The 16,045-nt window shown below is 40.1% G+C and overlaps 1 protein-coding gene across 3 annotated transcripts in view; it reads left to right on the top strand.

Moving 5' to 3' along the window:
* The first annotated feature begins 13,987 nt into the window (after positions 1 to 13,987).
* Positions 13,988 to 16,045, top strand: part of TMPRSS7 (transmembrane serine protease 7) — a 37,862-nt gene continuing 35,804 nt past the window's right edge. For 2 of the 3 annotated variants that reach the window (XM_037525571.2, XM_037525573.1), the window contains exon 1: positions 14,954 to 15,201. In XM_037525571.2, coding sequence (XP_037381468.1) covers positions 15,130 to 15,201 — 72 coding nt within the window. In that variant the 5' untranslated portion in view covers positions 14,954 to 15,129. Of the gene's footprint in view, positions 14,000 to 14,953; positions 15,202 to 16,045 lie in introns of those variants that run through there. The other variant, XM_037525570.2, reaches the window with a different exon arrangement.

Genomic DNA, 16,045 nt, shown 5'->3' with positions numbered 1-16,045 from the left:
AGAAATTTTCATTCTTGTTTAAATAAATAAGAAATAAAAAGTAAAGAGAACAAATACATCTTTAATGATCCAAAACTAAAATTCCAGACACCACCAATGGGTGTGACATGACTGGAGAGGTCCAGAGAAAAGGAGTAGTTGAGAGCATGATAAGGAAAGTGTCTGGAAGTGACATAGAGACATTGATGAGTTTAAGAAATTAGAAAAAGATAAACATACTAGGTTCAACTCATTTCCTGAGGCTTAGTTTAACACTGATTTCAAAACCCAGGTCGGGTAAGAAGAGAAAATTGTAGACCAATTTCACCTGGGAACACAGATGTGAGAAATTCTAAATAAAATATCTAAGTAACTTCAGCAATGGATTTTAAAAGTCTGTTAAAATGACCTATTTTCTCTTTTTGAGATTATTCTCTTTTTTTGAACCAGATGGGCACTTTGAGGACAGCTTACAGATCCAGTCAGGAGTACAACTTAACCCATGTTCTATTCCTTGCCTTTTCCTCCTCTGACATCATTGAAATGGGAAGTCACTTGTTCTAATCTCTGTATTTTATGTAGAATAATACTGGAGAACAAAGGTGATACAACATCCACAACATCATTTAGAATGTTGATTTTGGGAAGAGGATTTAAGTCTTTTTGCTTACATTTCCAGAGCAGTACACATTATTTTCTATTTCACTCCCCACTAATTTTGTCTTGCTCATACTTCTTATTAACTAATAATGTCCTAGTATTGCATTCTGTTGCTTCATTTATTTACTTATTCAAAGGCTGTCCTGGTATTTAGTAAAACCTATCAATGTGCTCAAGATATGAAAATGACTATAAAACTTTCCCTCCCAACCAACAAAAATGTATGGATTCCCTAAAGTATTTAAGGGAGAGTCAAAGAAATATGGACATGACCTTTCACTGAATGAATTTGTAGTTGAGTTGAGCAAACAGAATATACCATGTAACTCCTTATTCATTAGCTGCCTATTTAAGTTTAAGGTCAGATGATGGTGATGTTCACTAAGATCTTCTGAAGGAACATTTCTCTGGTCTGGGATGTTAGGGTAATGTTTGTTAGAAGAGGCTAGACTTAAGAACCTTTGACTTGAGCCATCATGAGCAAGTATCTGACTGCTTGTACCACACATCCTACATAACCCTACTGGGTTTAAACAAGGAAGTTGCTTGGATTTCCAGGTAAGCAAGGACTATAATGGTTTGAGAAATACTTGTAGCACCCACACCTGGTAGTCTCATTCCATCTGGTACCACTAGGAGGTCAGATAAAACTTCAGGATCTTCAAGAAGAGCATACATTTCTTTAGTCATTTTCAAATGGCCCAATTCAGTCAGTGTTTGTATCAAAGGCTTAATTTGAATGCACAAAACTTTCCATAATGGTTTCAGAATCAAGATACTCAATTTTCTACTTCACAGATATTTTGTCTCAAGTCAGGAGCCAAGATCAAGGCTCCTGAAGGTGACAGAAACAAAAGACCTGCTGAGGGATAGTGACATAGCTACACACGCCATTGATAGGCATGTACTGGGCACCAGTGTGAATACATGTCCTGTTCCTGGTACTCTGATAAATCAAAGAAAGAAAAAAAAAAGATGAATTAAGCAAAATCTGACTCCAGAGACACTAACTAGGCCAGAGTTCTTTATTTTCCCTTTTATCCCTTTCACCAGCAACTGTGACTGAAGCTGGGTTATGTCAATGGAAACACAAAGCTCACTCTTCATAATGTCTTGTTTCTTATTCCCAGGCATGCTGCCATTGTAGTTATCATGCACAGAAAGTTTTAATGACATAATAGATTGCAGCACTATTGTTGATAGTAAATTTAATTGCCATGGCTTCAAATTAGCAAAACTGCTAATTTTACCAGTCATTGAAATGGAAATAATCTTGTTGACTACGAATCTTTCACTGCTATGGTAACTGTAAAGCACAAAGATAGAATTTTAAATCATTCTAGCATTATTGGCAGAAATGAACACATAATTCTTGTGAGCTGTTTTATATGCCTAGCTCCTTTGGACATTTTGAAGTTTCAATTTTCCCAATTAAACAGGCTATGGGGGCTGCTTGTTTAATGAAGTAGGTTCAAGGCCATCTCTGGTTTGGTAATGCCCCACATTGTACAGATGATAAATAAATTTGAGGTTACTACATCTCCTGAGTAAAGTAAGATTCTCTATTCCCAAACATTGTTTAAGAAACTCTTCAAATAGGTACCGATCCATGATAGTTTATTACCCATTTCAGCTCCATAAAATCTTCTGGTTTGATTAGATCCAGAGTAATGTCAAGTCCTTTTTTTTTTTTCCAAAAAAAAAAAAAAAAAAGAGCAGTCTTTGCTTCACTCAAATTAGAGATCTACTTAGCATGTTATGTATTCTTTCTAATTACAAGCTGTGGTGATTGAGGGAAAGTTAACTCTAGATAGTCATTATGTAAACCTGTGTCTCCTTGGGGACACTACTAAGCCATTAAAACCACTGCTTAGGGACTAACTGAGTTGGATTCTTCTAAGTTTCTGGTGTTAGCTTTTATCCATGTGATGTGACATGCTGTAAGTTGTAGAAATGGGCATTTTCATATCAGGACAATTCTTTGCCATTATGTGTACCCAACAAACAAACAGAAAGATAATTGAATACTTTCTAACATTAGGCATTTTTGCAGTATATGATAATTCAAGGTTGCCTTGTAATTCAAGAAGTGCTTGTGACATAATCCATAGTGGATGAGTCTCAGAGGTAATACTCCTTGGAAGCACACAGTGATTCTAGATGTTGATTTGTAGCTATTTTATATTTTGCTACTGCCTTATTAATAATACAGATCTTAATGTTTAATATGCTCTAGTTGTAAGGTATTTGCATTGGACCATCAGGTTGATTTATCCTTTATACATTTCAAAATAAGTTCTTCCCCTAATAAAACTTTGTAAAATATTAAAATAATACAGGGATGTGAAAAATCCTTTTTAAATCCCATAATCTGAGCAAACCATTTTCCACAACTTAGTGCATATCATAAAATATTAAAATACATGTGTAGTCATTATAACACTTTTAGAAAGTCTCCATCTTTTTTGTCCCTTGGCAATAAGCTATTTTCTCTTAGTTACAGCCTGTTAATAGCACTACTACTAGAGCTTTATAGAAACTGGGGGATAGAAATTTTCTTAGGAAACAGGAAGATGTGACTTACGAGGATGCCTCAACAAGAAGGAAGAGGAAGCTCTTCTAAATGGAAATGACTGAATAATTTTTCATTGGTAATCCACTGAGTGGATGTTTCATATTTCATTTAATTAATTCTACTGTTGAATTTTAGAATGTTTCTAAAAATCACCATTAAAATCAATGTATTACGCATTGATTTTAGAGCTACCTGTAAAATGATTTCCTAGATGCTAAATTAGCTTCCACAGTAAAAGTTTACAGTCTTACTTGCAAAATATGTGGCCTCTTCTCCACATCCTCAGCAGCATTATCACTTCAAAAACATATTTGTGAATATTTTGAAAGATACCATCTGCAGATGAGCATGTTAATGGAACTTGGTGTTCTTCCTGTGCAGCTGTGAAAGAATTTTATGATTACTGGGTCCTTGTCCTAAATCCCAGCATTTTTCACCTCTGCCAGAGAGAACATTAAATCTGTGTGCTGTTCATGCTTATTAATGACTATGAAGTACACAGGATTAGGAAAGACAAAAGGGTAACTGGAAAAAAATGTAAAATATGGGAATAGAACAGAAATTATAGTATTCAGAATTCAACTTGAATGTCTTAAGCAAGAGAACGAAGGAGAAACGTGGTAAATTGATTTGGCACCCTGAAAGCAAACATCTCATGTGGCAAGAAGCCCATTATATAGTCTCAAAATAAATAAGTCAAATTTTATGACCCTGAACTGAGAATGTGAAGATATTTTAAAGGGCAAGGATAAATCTTTCTGTAGTTTAAATGTGTTTAGGATGAATATTGCCCTACTAACCTTTATTTTAATGAAACAGATATTGAATGGCCTTCTGTAGGATAAATTTAAAGATGCATTTGGGTTCTACACTCTTGAATCAATACTGCTTTGCAAGAACAATGCATCAGTCTTATGATGGGATGAGACTGACTCCCATAGATTGTATAATGAGCTAATCCTGCTTCAGAAAAATTGAAGGGAGAGATAATGACTGTAGGGTAAGGTATAAGTATCAGGCTTTTCTGCCCTCCTGCCATTAGGATAGATGAGGGAACCCTGTGCATGCCTGCTGGCAGACACCTGAAGTGTACACTTGGGCTGAGAGACTGAGTATATAAGGGCGGCATCACGGGGATGCCAGCAGAAGCCGAGAGAAGAGAATCAGAGAAGCAGAACAGAAGCCGAGAGAAGACAAGGCTGAGCAGCAGAGACCACCAGAGAACGCTGGAGAGCCCAGATAGAGTGAAGACTTGCTGGGGGCTGAGAGGCCTGCCAGCCTCCCGGTCCCCCAGATACCCTGCTGTGTATCTGGTAAATGCCAATGAAAGCCTGCAAAAGCCACTGTGGGTTCCAGGACTCTGACTCCTCCCTTACCAGCCCTCCCACACCCCACACCCCCCCCACCACCCCCCCCCCCCCGCTGGGATCATAGAAAACCTGCTCAGTGGCCCCTTCCTGCCCCTACAATGACCTAAGGGAGTTTCACTTGAAAGATATTTATTAAGCACTTACTAAGTGTCAGGTAGTCCATACAACCCATTTTCTCCAAAGCTTATGATAATTCTGTGAGATGAGCATTCATGTAATTTTCCAGGTAAAGAAAGTAAGGGCTAGAGAAGTAGGTGTGCCACGTTTTCACAGTCAGTAAGAGAGAGAACTGGAATTTGAACATTATCATTCCAGAATTTTATGAGTTCCACTGTACTTAACTGCTACACCTTAGACACAGTGCTGTGCTCTGGGTAAACACAGGTAAATATGTGGCCCCTGAATTCAGCTAGCACTCAATCACTCACTCCCTGGTAGTAACTCAGTGAAGAGCTCACCTGTGTATTGTTTAGGAAAGCATATATGTGTATGATTTTCTGCACCCAGTTCAAAGGATGTGTTTAATTCCATCCTGAGTTTAGAGTACCCTGGCATATAGAAGTGAGCAATACTTAAGGTAGCTTATTTCACATACGAATGTTTAGCATATGATTCTTATCAGAATTATTCCTGCAAAGCTATGCAACTATTATGGAAATCCTTTACTTTTCTCTGGAATCTTTTAGTATCAGGATTAAGGTATAAGATGAATGAGGCATTGTTGTTGGGTACAAAGTTAATTTTGAGACACAAGCAAATCTATCATATTCCCCTCTGTGGCAAAGGGAATAAGGCTAGGGAAACTAAGTTTTTGGCAATGTCATATTCATTAATTCATAATAATTAATAGATATTATTAATAATTAAAACTGTAGCCAAGATTTCTGGGGCATGTGCTGGATATCAGCCCCCATGCTACCATTAGGAATTCTTAAGGAATAGTCAGCTGATGTGGGTTTATGACAAGGAGAGTCAGGAAGCAGAATCCTGATTATAGTAACTCACAGTCTGATACAGTCCCATGGATAGATTCCACCCTTTGCTATTTGCTAAGAGACTCAGGCATTTTATCAGTGATGTCGAAGAGCCTAGATCTCGAGAAAGGGATTTAGTAGCTGCGGGTAACTGTCAGTTTGAGATAGCAAGGATTTCTAGTGACATTCAACTTGTGAAAGAAGTGCAAAAATACCACTTAAGATAAAACTCTTTCCAGACCATTGGAGCAAACTGATGCGCTGAGTGATCACTTAGCAGAGAATCCTCTCACACGCCCTTTATGCTTGATGAGAAAGCAGGAGGCCAGCAGCTTCGCCCTCAGTAAGTCAGATGCGCTCTGCCTGCTGGGAAAACAATACAGTCCACCGGAGGCTTCTGCATCCTGATGGGAGCCTATGAGCGTGGCCAAGCATATTTTAGAATTCTCAAGTGAGATCAATAATAAAGTAACAGCCAGATGACCAATAAATTACCTATCTCTGATACCTTGAGATTTTAGGTAAACCTTAATCAAATAGAGATGTGGGGTAAACTGAGTAAGAAATAATTTAGTAGCTAATGCTGTAGAAACCATACAGATATTATATGTTAGTTGGAACAAAACCAGAATCTACAAGTGGTTTACAACTGAAGAAAGAAAAGGATCCTGCTCTTGCCCAACCAGCCTTAATTCTGCATTATATAGCTTCTCTTACTAGGTAAGGCAATTTTTTAGTAGTAAAGGGTCTAATTTTGAAACACTTCTCTCTTCTGTGGGGGGAATGGGTTGGGGAGAGCAGGATTTTCGGTTCCACATCTCTGATGTTTTTATTTGGATTTCAATGTGCTCCTAAGCATCTGAATCTTGTCTGCCATTTGTAAAATTATATCAAAGCTGCTGGGGCCTCTAATAGGGGGTGATATAGGATAATGAGCAAACAGTCGAATAGTATTTATTTCAGATTCTGGATTATGCATATAACCTGTGGGGAAGTTGACATGACAAGGCACTAAACTCTGCAGAAGCTTGGAGCACAACACAGACAAATGGAGATGGGGTAGGTGGAGAAGCTGACTGCAGAGCAGGGTGGGGCTTGAATCTGTAACAAGTGCCCTGCCCTCGAGGTCAATTTAATACACATTTTAAAAGGACTCAGCTAGCCCTGTTCCTTTTGTCTTCGCTGCCTCTTGTTTTTATTTTTTTCTTTTTCTCGATGCCTCTCTGTGCCAATTATTTCATCTTTCCTATCAAAAGTGTTCTCACTTTTTTCATCTTGTTATTTTGCCAGACTTCTCCTTTCAATCTGATTAATTGAGTTGGTTTTTAAAAATGTATTCTTTTATAGTCTAGAGACTTTTGTATAATTTCCAAGGTCAATAATTTTTAGTAGAGCAGATATATTCTTTCATTCAGCAATGTTCTGATTTAGCTCCTACCATGAGCCAGATGCTGTGCTAGCTCAGTAGGATGCTAGCTTTTTGAGTTTACCAACTTGGACCAATCTGGACCCCTTTGGTTTTAGGTTAGGGGTATGTTGCAGAATAGCTTCTGGACTAGTTTACTAGTTTATCCCAACCACAGTTTATACTGAAACCAGCACCCTGTATAACAGACACTTAAAAAGAGCAAAGAGCTCTTTGTAATGGACTCACTGAACAAAAGGGGGAAAGGCATCAGTCATCCATCTCCTTATTCTCCCTGGTCTAATGTAGGATAATCTCATCTGAACATTTGATCCTTGCTGTTGATGTGACTGATCATGGATGATGTGCTAAATACTCCTCCTGGACTATGGCTCAGTTATACAATCGCATCCGCCCTCCTCATCACAGAAGGAGATGTTATCAGAAGAGTCTGGTGGGTTTCATGCCCTTGCAACTGCTCTAGCCTATGACTAGGCTCTAGATTTTTGGCAGTGCTGTCCACTGGAAGCAAATTCACTCTGTATAGAGGGGCAATCCTTCAACAGTCACAGTGGTCTACATTATTGGGTGAAATGTGCTTAAAACTGTGTCGCCCCCAAAGATAAGTTTAAGTGCTCTCTTACTGCTTCAGAATATGACTGTATTTGGAAATAGTCTCATAGCAGATGTAATTGGTTAACATGAGATCATCCCCAAGCAATGCGGGGCCCTAACTCAACATGGCTGGTGTCCTTACAAGAAGAGAAGAGACACAGGAGGAGAGAGTCCCATGTGATAAGGGCCAGAGACTCATGTCCTCCAGCTGAAACCCAATGAGCACCAATGAGTACCAGCTACCTAGAAGCTAGGAAGAGGAAAAGAAGGATTCTACCCTACATATTTCAGAGAGACTGTGGCCCAGCTGACACCTGGATCTTGGAATTCCAGTCTCTAGAACTGTGAGACAATACATGCCTGTTGTTTGAAACCCATCAGTTGGTGGGGATTAGATGTAGCAGGTGCAGGAAACGAATACCCTGTGTTTGCCAAAGATGCAGTGTCCTGGCTGCTCCTCTATTCATTTCTCCAGGTGTGTTTTCAGGTTGCACCTTCAAGGATGAAGTTATGTTTCCATCTTAGACAATGAGCAGATTGATTATTGCTTGCTATAAAAATGGTGGCTTCTGTGTGTTTATATCTATTTTTGATGTCTCAATCTATCATCTATCAAATCTGCCTAACTACTTTGAGAAGTTGGAAATTTTGGAATACCTTTCTTTCACATAAAAACATGCAGTAATCTTATTTTGAAATTTTCTAATTCCTTAAGAAAATGGGTTTGCTTTTTGTTCATTTGGTAAATAGAACATGGGCTCACAGGCATTCACATGCTAGAAAACTCATAAAAATTCTGAAAAGCAGTGCTGACACTAATACCTTTTAATGTTGTCATCACTGAAGCTAGAGTTTTCCCTGCTGTATGATTACTATGTAGAAGAATAATTTAATAATTTAATAAACAATAGTCTCCAAAAGAAAAAAAATGGTGGCTTCTCCAAGTTTAGTATTCCTCAACTGTGATATAAGCTCACTGCATTCATCTGCATCATTTTGTATCACCCCGATGGGGACTTGTCAGGAAAACAGAACCAATGCAATCATGCTGCTTGCTGAGCTATGAATCTCATGTCTTCTACCACCATCTAGGACATAGTAACAGGCTAACTTATTAACTTGTAAATTAACTTGTAAATAAGATGCAATTAGTTTTTGAAGTTTATCACATTGAAAAGGCTAATACAGGGACTTTGTCTTCAAGAAGCTTGGAGGTAGGATATACACACAAGCTAAATAACCAGCAAGACAACATGAGGTGCCATGAGGAGTGTTTGCAGGATTAATATAACACTCTTTGTCTCAAGTGCTACATGTACAATAAAAGTTTTGAGTTAGGGGGAAGAAGAAATTGCTGTGGAATGGGTAGAAAAGCTTGTAGTGTAGTTACTAGTTGGGTGTTGAGAATGGCTGGAGTTTGAATAGTAATGTGTAGTGAGAGCACAGTATTTGGGGAGAAGGTTGTTAATATTAGCCTCTTCTGGGATTCTAGCATTTTGTTGAGAACTCTTTGACAGTGTGTATTACATAATGTGTGTCAGTAGTCTGCATATTTGCTGTATCTGCGGACAATGGTTTTTTTTGAAGATTTGTTTATTTACACAAGAACTAGGGTACAGGTCAGACGCGCGAGAGGGTGAGAGAATTCACCAGAGACAGAGAGGGGAGCAGAACAGGCAGACAGACTTAAGTACACTGCTGAGAGGAGCAGCAGGTGAGGCAGGAGAGGTCTGCTGCACCATGTGGGAATCTCCCTGGCCGGCCGGGAAAGGAACTCGCGCTGCAGCGGCTGCGGACAGCTTCACAGCGCTGAGCTCAACCCGCTGCGCCACTAGGGAGGCCTCTCTGTGGAGAACTTTTTAAGGGCAGTGGTAAGTTTTATTTATTGTTAAAATATTAGGCATCTGTCACCTAGCAGGCATGCAGTTGTCATTGAGTCAATAGATGGATGGGTGAATACATGGATGAATAAAGCTTGAAAATGTGTAATTTACAGAGTAGATTGAGTATATGCGACAGGAGGACAGTTTGAAGCCTGGTGCCACCATGGGGAAGAACTTGAATGTCCAGGTGGGGAGACTAGAAAGGAGTCTAGGTTGCCATTTGCCAAGGAGAGAGGTGACTTTAGAGAGGTATTTTAAGATTTATTTAGTCTTGATGAGTGCACAAAGGATGAGCCAAGAGGAGGAAAACCAGCTAAGGAGACACCACGATTGTCCAGATCTAGGGGTTCTCTGAGACGCCCACTACCAGTTATTGCAAGATCCACGTGATGTGACACAAAGGATTAGAATCATGCTCCTTGTGAGTCAGCAGGAAAAGAGAAGCCAGGATCTCTGTCGAGTCACATTATTACAGGGCACTAAGATGGATGGTGATACGTGATTGGCTGGCTTCCCAGCCTTCTGTGCGACCTTGGGATTCCTCAGGATTCACTCCCCTCTGCAGAAGCTCAGTGATGAGTGGTGATCAGATGGCAACTTTGCACATGGTCATTTATCACAGCAGAGAGAAGTGGATCCTAAGTGGCAGAAATGGAATTGTCAGTTGCTAGAGAGCTGGTAAGGGTGGAAGTATCATTCCCACTGCTCAGCACCTGCTGTGCCAAGACCTCAGAACCTGGCACAGGGTAGATAGGTGACTTAGCCCAATTTCTAGACCTCATCACTGGGACAGAAGGTTGAAACATTTACAATATTTTTGTGTGTTGAATTCATGTTTTGGGTCAGTTATGTGCTCCCCGTGGCCACTGCTGAAACCCATGGGGAGATGTTTCTCTTTCTGTCCAGGTCAGTGCTCACTGTCTGCTCAACTGGTCAGCAGGCATCTGCCCCACATCCCCACTCCCCTCAGCACAGGGGCTTTTGTTCCTGGGAAAGGAACAGAAACCTCTTCACTGTCTTTTTAATTTTTTGACAATTTATTTTCTTACATCATTGTTCATTTTTTTTTTTAAAGATTTATTTATTTATATAAGCACTGGGTACAGTCAGAAGCGCGGGAGGGTGAGAGAATTCACCAGAGCCAGAGCGGGGAGCAGAGCAGGCAGAAGGACCGAAGTACACTGCTGAGGGGAGCAGCGGGCAGCAGGAGAGGTCTGCATGCCATGTGGGACCCTAGCCAGTGGCCGGGGATCAAACCGGCGCTGCAGAGGCTGCTGGCAGCCTCGCAGCCCAGCGCTCAACCGCACCAGCAGGGGAGGCCCACATCATTGTTCATTTTTGCACAATAATTGGTTTCTCCCCTCAGGTGTAGTCCCGGTAGCTCTCCCACCATGTCACCTGTGATCCATCTCCCACGTCCCTTGTGCTCTTCCCTCCCCTGTTTTGACCCCTTTTGCCCCATCCCCTGTTGGGGGCCTCAGACCTATTGACAGCTTGTAAGTTTTGTCTTTTTTTGACCTTCTGTTTGGTTTCTCTCTATTCCACATATAAGTGAAAGTTTCTGATATTTGCCATTTTCCCTTCTGACTTATTTCACTCAGCATAATCCCTTCCATCTCCATCCATGTTGCCACAAGTGGCATGAGTTTGTCTTTTTTGATTACTGAGTATTATACTATTTTCATCACTGTCTGTCAAGCTGTTTCTAATGAGAAACACCAGCCTATTGTGCTTGTTTTTGGGATCAAATGGGCTCTGACCAGAACTTCCATGCCAGTAAAACAACAAGCATGCTTGGTCACCTAGACTTTTATCATGTACCCCAACTTTCTTTGGCACTGTTTCTCAAAACCACTTATTTAAAGTATTTGATTCCTGGATATGATCATTTCCCCTCAATACTTTATCAAAAACAATTTCAAAATTTCAGCTGAAATAATTTTACAATATAAATACCCATAACCCACACACAGAGATTCTACCATTAATAATCTAGAGGGATTATTTTTTGATAGCCTTTTCTTCACAATGATAATATTTTCAGTAATAATCTTGAAATAAAATGAATATTAATAGCTAGAAAAATCAGTGAAAAACTCTCAAATTGTTTGTATGATTATGCTAGGAAAAATAAAATTCACAAAGTAAACATTACATATAAAATATTATGTATGAAAATATATTTTGCAATATAAATGAACTCCAAGTGGTTATGTAGGATAACAGAAATTAAATAATGATGTTATCTTTACAATTATTGTGCTTTTATTATTTACTTTGAATCCTCTGTTTAAATGCAGGCATATGTAGTCCTCTAGGGATGGTTGAAGACTGGGATCTGCCTCAAGTAAGCTCAAATGATTCTAACAGTTAGAAATTACTCGTTTAATGTCACATGTCAAAATTCTCTTGTGTTTGAGACCAATTGTAGAATGGGAACTCTCCAGTAAACTTCTATAGGACTTTCATTATTTATTAAAAGATCTGCAATAAAAATGCACTCATAGGGCCTCCCCTGGTGGCGCAGCGGTTGAGCCCTGGGCTGCAAAGCTGCCTGCAGCCTCTGCAGCACCGGTTTGATCCCCAGCCACCGGCGAGGGTCCCACATGGCGCGCAGACCTCTCCTGCCCCCCCCGCTGCTCCCCTCAGCAGTGTATTTCGTCAGTCTGCCTGTTCTGTTCCCTGCTCTGGCTCTGGTGAATTCTCTCACCCTCCCGCACTTCTGACCTGTACCCAGTGCTTGTATAAATAAATAAATAAAAATCTTTAAAAAAAAAAAAGCACTCACTCTAAGCTTACATAGATATTATCAAAACTCAGTTGTAATGGCAGCAATTGCTTTGAACTAACACAAGTCAAAGATTTTTTTTCAAGGAGTGATTTATCACTGACATTGTTTACAAAAGGGGGCTATGGGATTAATTAAAAAAGCAACCAGTAGTTGTATTGATGATTTTTAAAAAATTCTATACATATAGTGCAACCTTTTATGATGTACTGTTCCTTCTCATTCTTGGTGGTGTCAAAGAGACAGAGGCAGACAGTAGTGAAAGGTTATAAAGATAGATTTTATTTGGTACTATTGCAATAGAGGAAAGAGACTTCAGAATAGAACTGAGCTCAATTCCAGCCTTGGCAAAGAGACCTGGTGATTTGCAGCTAATGAGCAGAGCAGGATTCTTGCTACAAGTGAACTGGGCAGGCCAAGGACAGAGCTGGAGAATGAAACCAAGCTGAACGCAGTGTCAGTCAACCTGTCTGACGTTTGACTCTCAAGGAGAGTCTTTGGTCAGGGACCAGTGCTCGGGACATAAGTTATACAGGTGAAATGAGAAAGTTCTAGAAACCAGGAAAACAACAAAGTATGGCCAATTAAAGAGGACTTCTTTTTTTTTTTTAAATAAATTTTATTTTTATATTCCCCATACAATTGCAACACCCTTATTTTGACCCCAATCCCTCCCCTCCCCACCCCCCACCCTCCATAGACTGTCTCTGGTTCATAGTTGTTTGTTGATTTTCATTTTCACTTTCTTATAGTTATTCATTTTCCTGGTCCCTTATTTAAGTTTTCTAGATTCCTGCTATGAGTGAGACCATCCGGTATTTTTCTTTTTCTTTTTGGCTTATTGCGCTGAGCATGATCCCTTCCAGTGCTATCCATGTTGCTGCAAATTGCATGTGTTTATCTTTTTTGAATGCTGAGTAATATTCCATGGTGTATATGTACCACATCTTCTTGATCCAGTCATCTATTTTTGGGCATTTGGGCTGTTTCCAAAGCTTAGCTATTATAAATAGTGCTGCTATAAACATAGGGGTGCAGGTGTTCTTTGGAATTGATGTTTCTGTGTCCTTTGGGTAAATACCTAGGAGTGGAATTGCTGGATCATATGGAAGCTCTATCTTTAGTAGGTTAAGGAATCTCCACACAGCTCTCCATAGTGGTTGGACCAGTCTGCACTCCCACCAACAGTGCAGGAGAGTTCCTTTTTCTCCACATCCACGTCAGCATTTGTTGTTGCTAGTTTTTTTAATATGTGCCATTCTCACTGGTGTAAGATGGTATCTCATGGTAGTTTTGATTTGCATTTCCCTGATTACAAGTGATGTTGAACATTTTTCCATATGCCTGTTGGCCATCTGCATTTCCAAAGAGGACTTCTTTTTAAAATTTCCCAATCTTATAATTAGAAAACACAAAGCATCATTAGTTATTTCATCAGCTATGAATAAACAAAAGCTGTGAAGCCAACTTGTACAACATGACACAATTTGTCAATCTGATTTTATTCAGCTAATCTTTGATGCTTTCACCAGGCAGTTTTTCACTGGTTTTCTTACTATAGGTGAGTTTGTGTTCAGATCTGGAGAGCGGTTTTTCCTTTGCAGGGTGACTGATGAGCTTTCTCTTGCCACCTGGTACCCTCAGGAAGCAAGTCTGTCATAGATTCAAGCTGTGCTCAGGTGGAAACCATGTCCTTGATGCAGAGGGAATTCTGACCATGCGCCTCAGGACTAGCCTTCTCTTCCCAAACGTGAGCCTGATTCAGATTGATGTGGAGAAGAATGGGGAGGATGGTAACAGGGTTTTTACTTGAAAGTGCCAGGGTTTACTGAGGACAGCAAAAGGAGGGGAAAAAAATACCTCACTCTTGAGCTACTCTCTTAGAGAGCGAGGTTTCAGGAGGGGGCTTGTGATGCGAGCAAGGGAAAAGACGTGGAGAGTTCTAAGAAGTGGCACTGAAGGGCTAAATTCGATCTCTTAATGATTAGTAGATGCAGGCAAAAAAGTTAAATTCTGTAAATATTTTTATTTGTTTTAAATATTTCTTTATTTTTGCATATAAGAACTGAGACGTAAGCCAGAGGTGGGGGTAGTGGGGGATGAGAGGATTCACCGGAGAGAGTGGGGAGCAGAACATGCAGATCTAATGAAATATACTGCTGAGGGGAGCAGTGGATGAGTCAGGAGAGGTCTGCCGTACCATATAGGTTAGCTCCCTTGCGGGGGATCGAACTTGTGTTACAGTAGCTGGCAATAGCTTGATAGTGCTGTCTTTATTGTTTTTTTAAGATTTATTTATGCATACAAGAACTAGGGTACAAGCCAGAGGTGTGGGGGGTGAGAGAATTTGCCAGAGATGGAATGGGGAGCAGAACAGGCAGATCTACTGAAATACACTGCTAAGGGGAGCAGCGGGTGAGTCAGGAGAGGTCTGCTGTGCCATGTGGGTAGCTCTCTGGTCAGGGATTGAACTCGTGCTGCAGTGGCTGTGGCTAGCTTCATAGTGCTGTGTCTTAACCCCTTGTGCCACCAGGGAGGCCCCATAGTGCTGTCTTTAACCCCTGCACCACCAGGAAGGCCCCAAATATTTTTAGATTGTTGGACTGTGGCCTTGTGAGGCAAGCAGCAGGCCTTGAGGATAGGCTCTGAGGGGCCTGGCTCATACTAGAGTTATATTTAGAAACTGTTAGTTTGGTTACAAAGCTGACCGCTCGATCCCTTTAACTCAGACAATATAGCCATGAGGCAGCTTCAGTTTCTGAACCGGACCTGGTGCATGTAAATTGATGCCTTTCCTCTGAAAGCTAGCTTGAAGGCAGCAACCAGTTCTTCTCAAGCGAGAATGAAAGGAGTTGAAAACCGGCTCTGAGATACCTCTGTATGGTCACATACAAACACCTAAAAATGGACAAAGAAAAGAGTGATGCTTCACCCAAACCTGCTGATGTGGATGTAAGTAGAGTGTGGAAAGCCTTCTCTCTTACTTGAATGCCACTTATTATTGACCTTGTTAGTAAAATAAGACCATGTTTCCTTATAAGAATAAGGAGAACAATAACAAAATGCTTTATCCTCCTATGATACTTTAATGGATTTTACAAATGTGACCTTGTTTTTTTAAAGTGCTGTACTTGGCAATTGATTTGAAGCTGTTTTTCTAAAACTCTAGGAAAATTGTACTGATCTCTATACAAATTCCATTTTAAAATTTAATCAGTGCCAACTGAGCTGCCTATAATGTGTTCCGCAGTTAAGACACAACCTAGCCCTTGTCAAGTCCACATGAGCCAGCATTTGGGTGTGTTTTCATCTTCTTTGCAGGAATATTTAAAGTAGTTTGACACCATGGTCAACTCATCCTACAATAGAATGTTTTTCTCTTTAGAAACACCATCTTCTGTCCTGTAGGATACCCCATTAAATGAGGTCTTGTCTAGTTCAATTTCACCAGGACGGAATATGCTACATTTCACTCCAGGGATTAACAAGGGGGGTTGACAAGGGTGTTTGGCAAAAAGAATGAGATAGCCATGAATAATTCAGAATGTACTTAGCCACATATTGTCCCTCCAACTGGTAGGATTAAAGACAGGAAAACATGTACTCTGAAGGGAAGAGTAAGGGACAATAACAGAAAATGATAAAACTCTTACAAGAACTTGAGATTATTTCTTTGGAGTTGGTGTTCTCGACTGCTGCCTCTAAAAGAATGTGTGGCTAATATGTCACCACTGGAGTTTAGTTAACCTGACATGTATAAATCTCTCCTTCAAAGAAGCTAAACTCTCACATGCAC

Source organism: Talpa occidentalis, unplaced genomic scaffold (genome assembly GCF_014898055.3).
Source record: "Talpa occidentalis isolate TD23 unplaced genomic scaffold, MPIMG_talOcc4v2.1 talOcc4.4, whole genome shotgun sequence".
In the NCBI taxonomy this organism is placed as follows: domain Eukaryota; kingdom Metazoa; phylum Chordata; class Mammalia; order Eulipotyphla; family Talpidae; genus Talpa; species Talpa occidentalis.
Note: the sequence above shows the minus strand (reverse complement) of the source record. Positions and strands in the feature narration are given on the sequence as shown.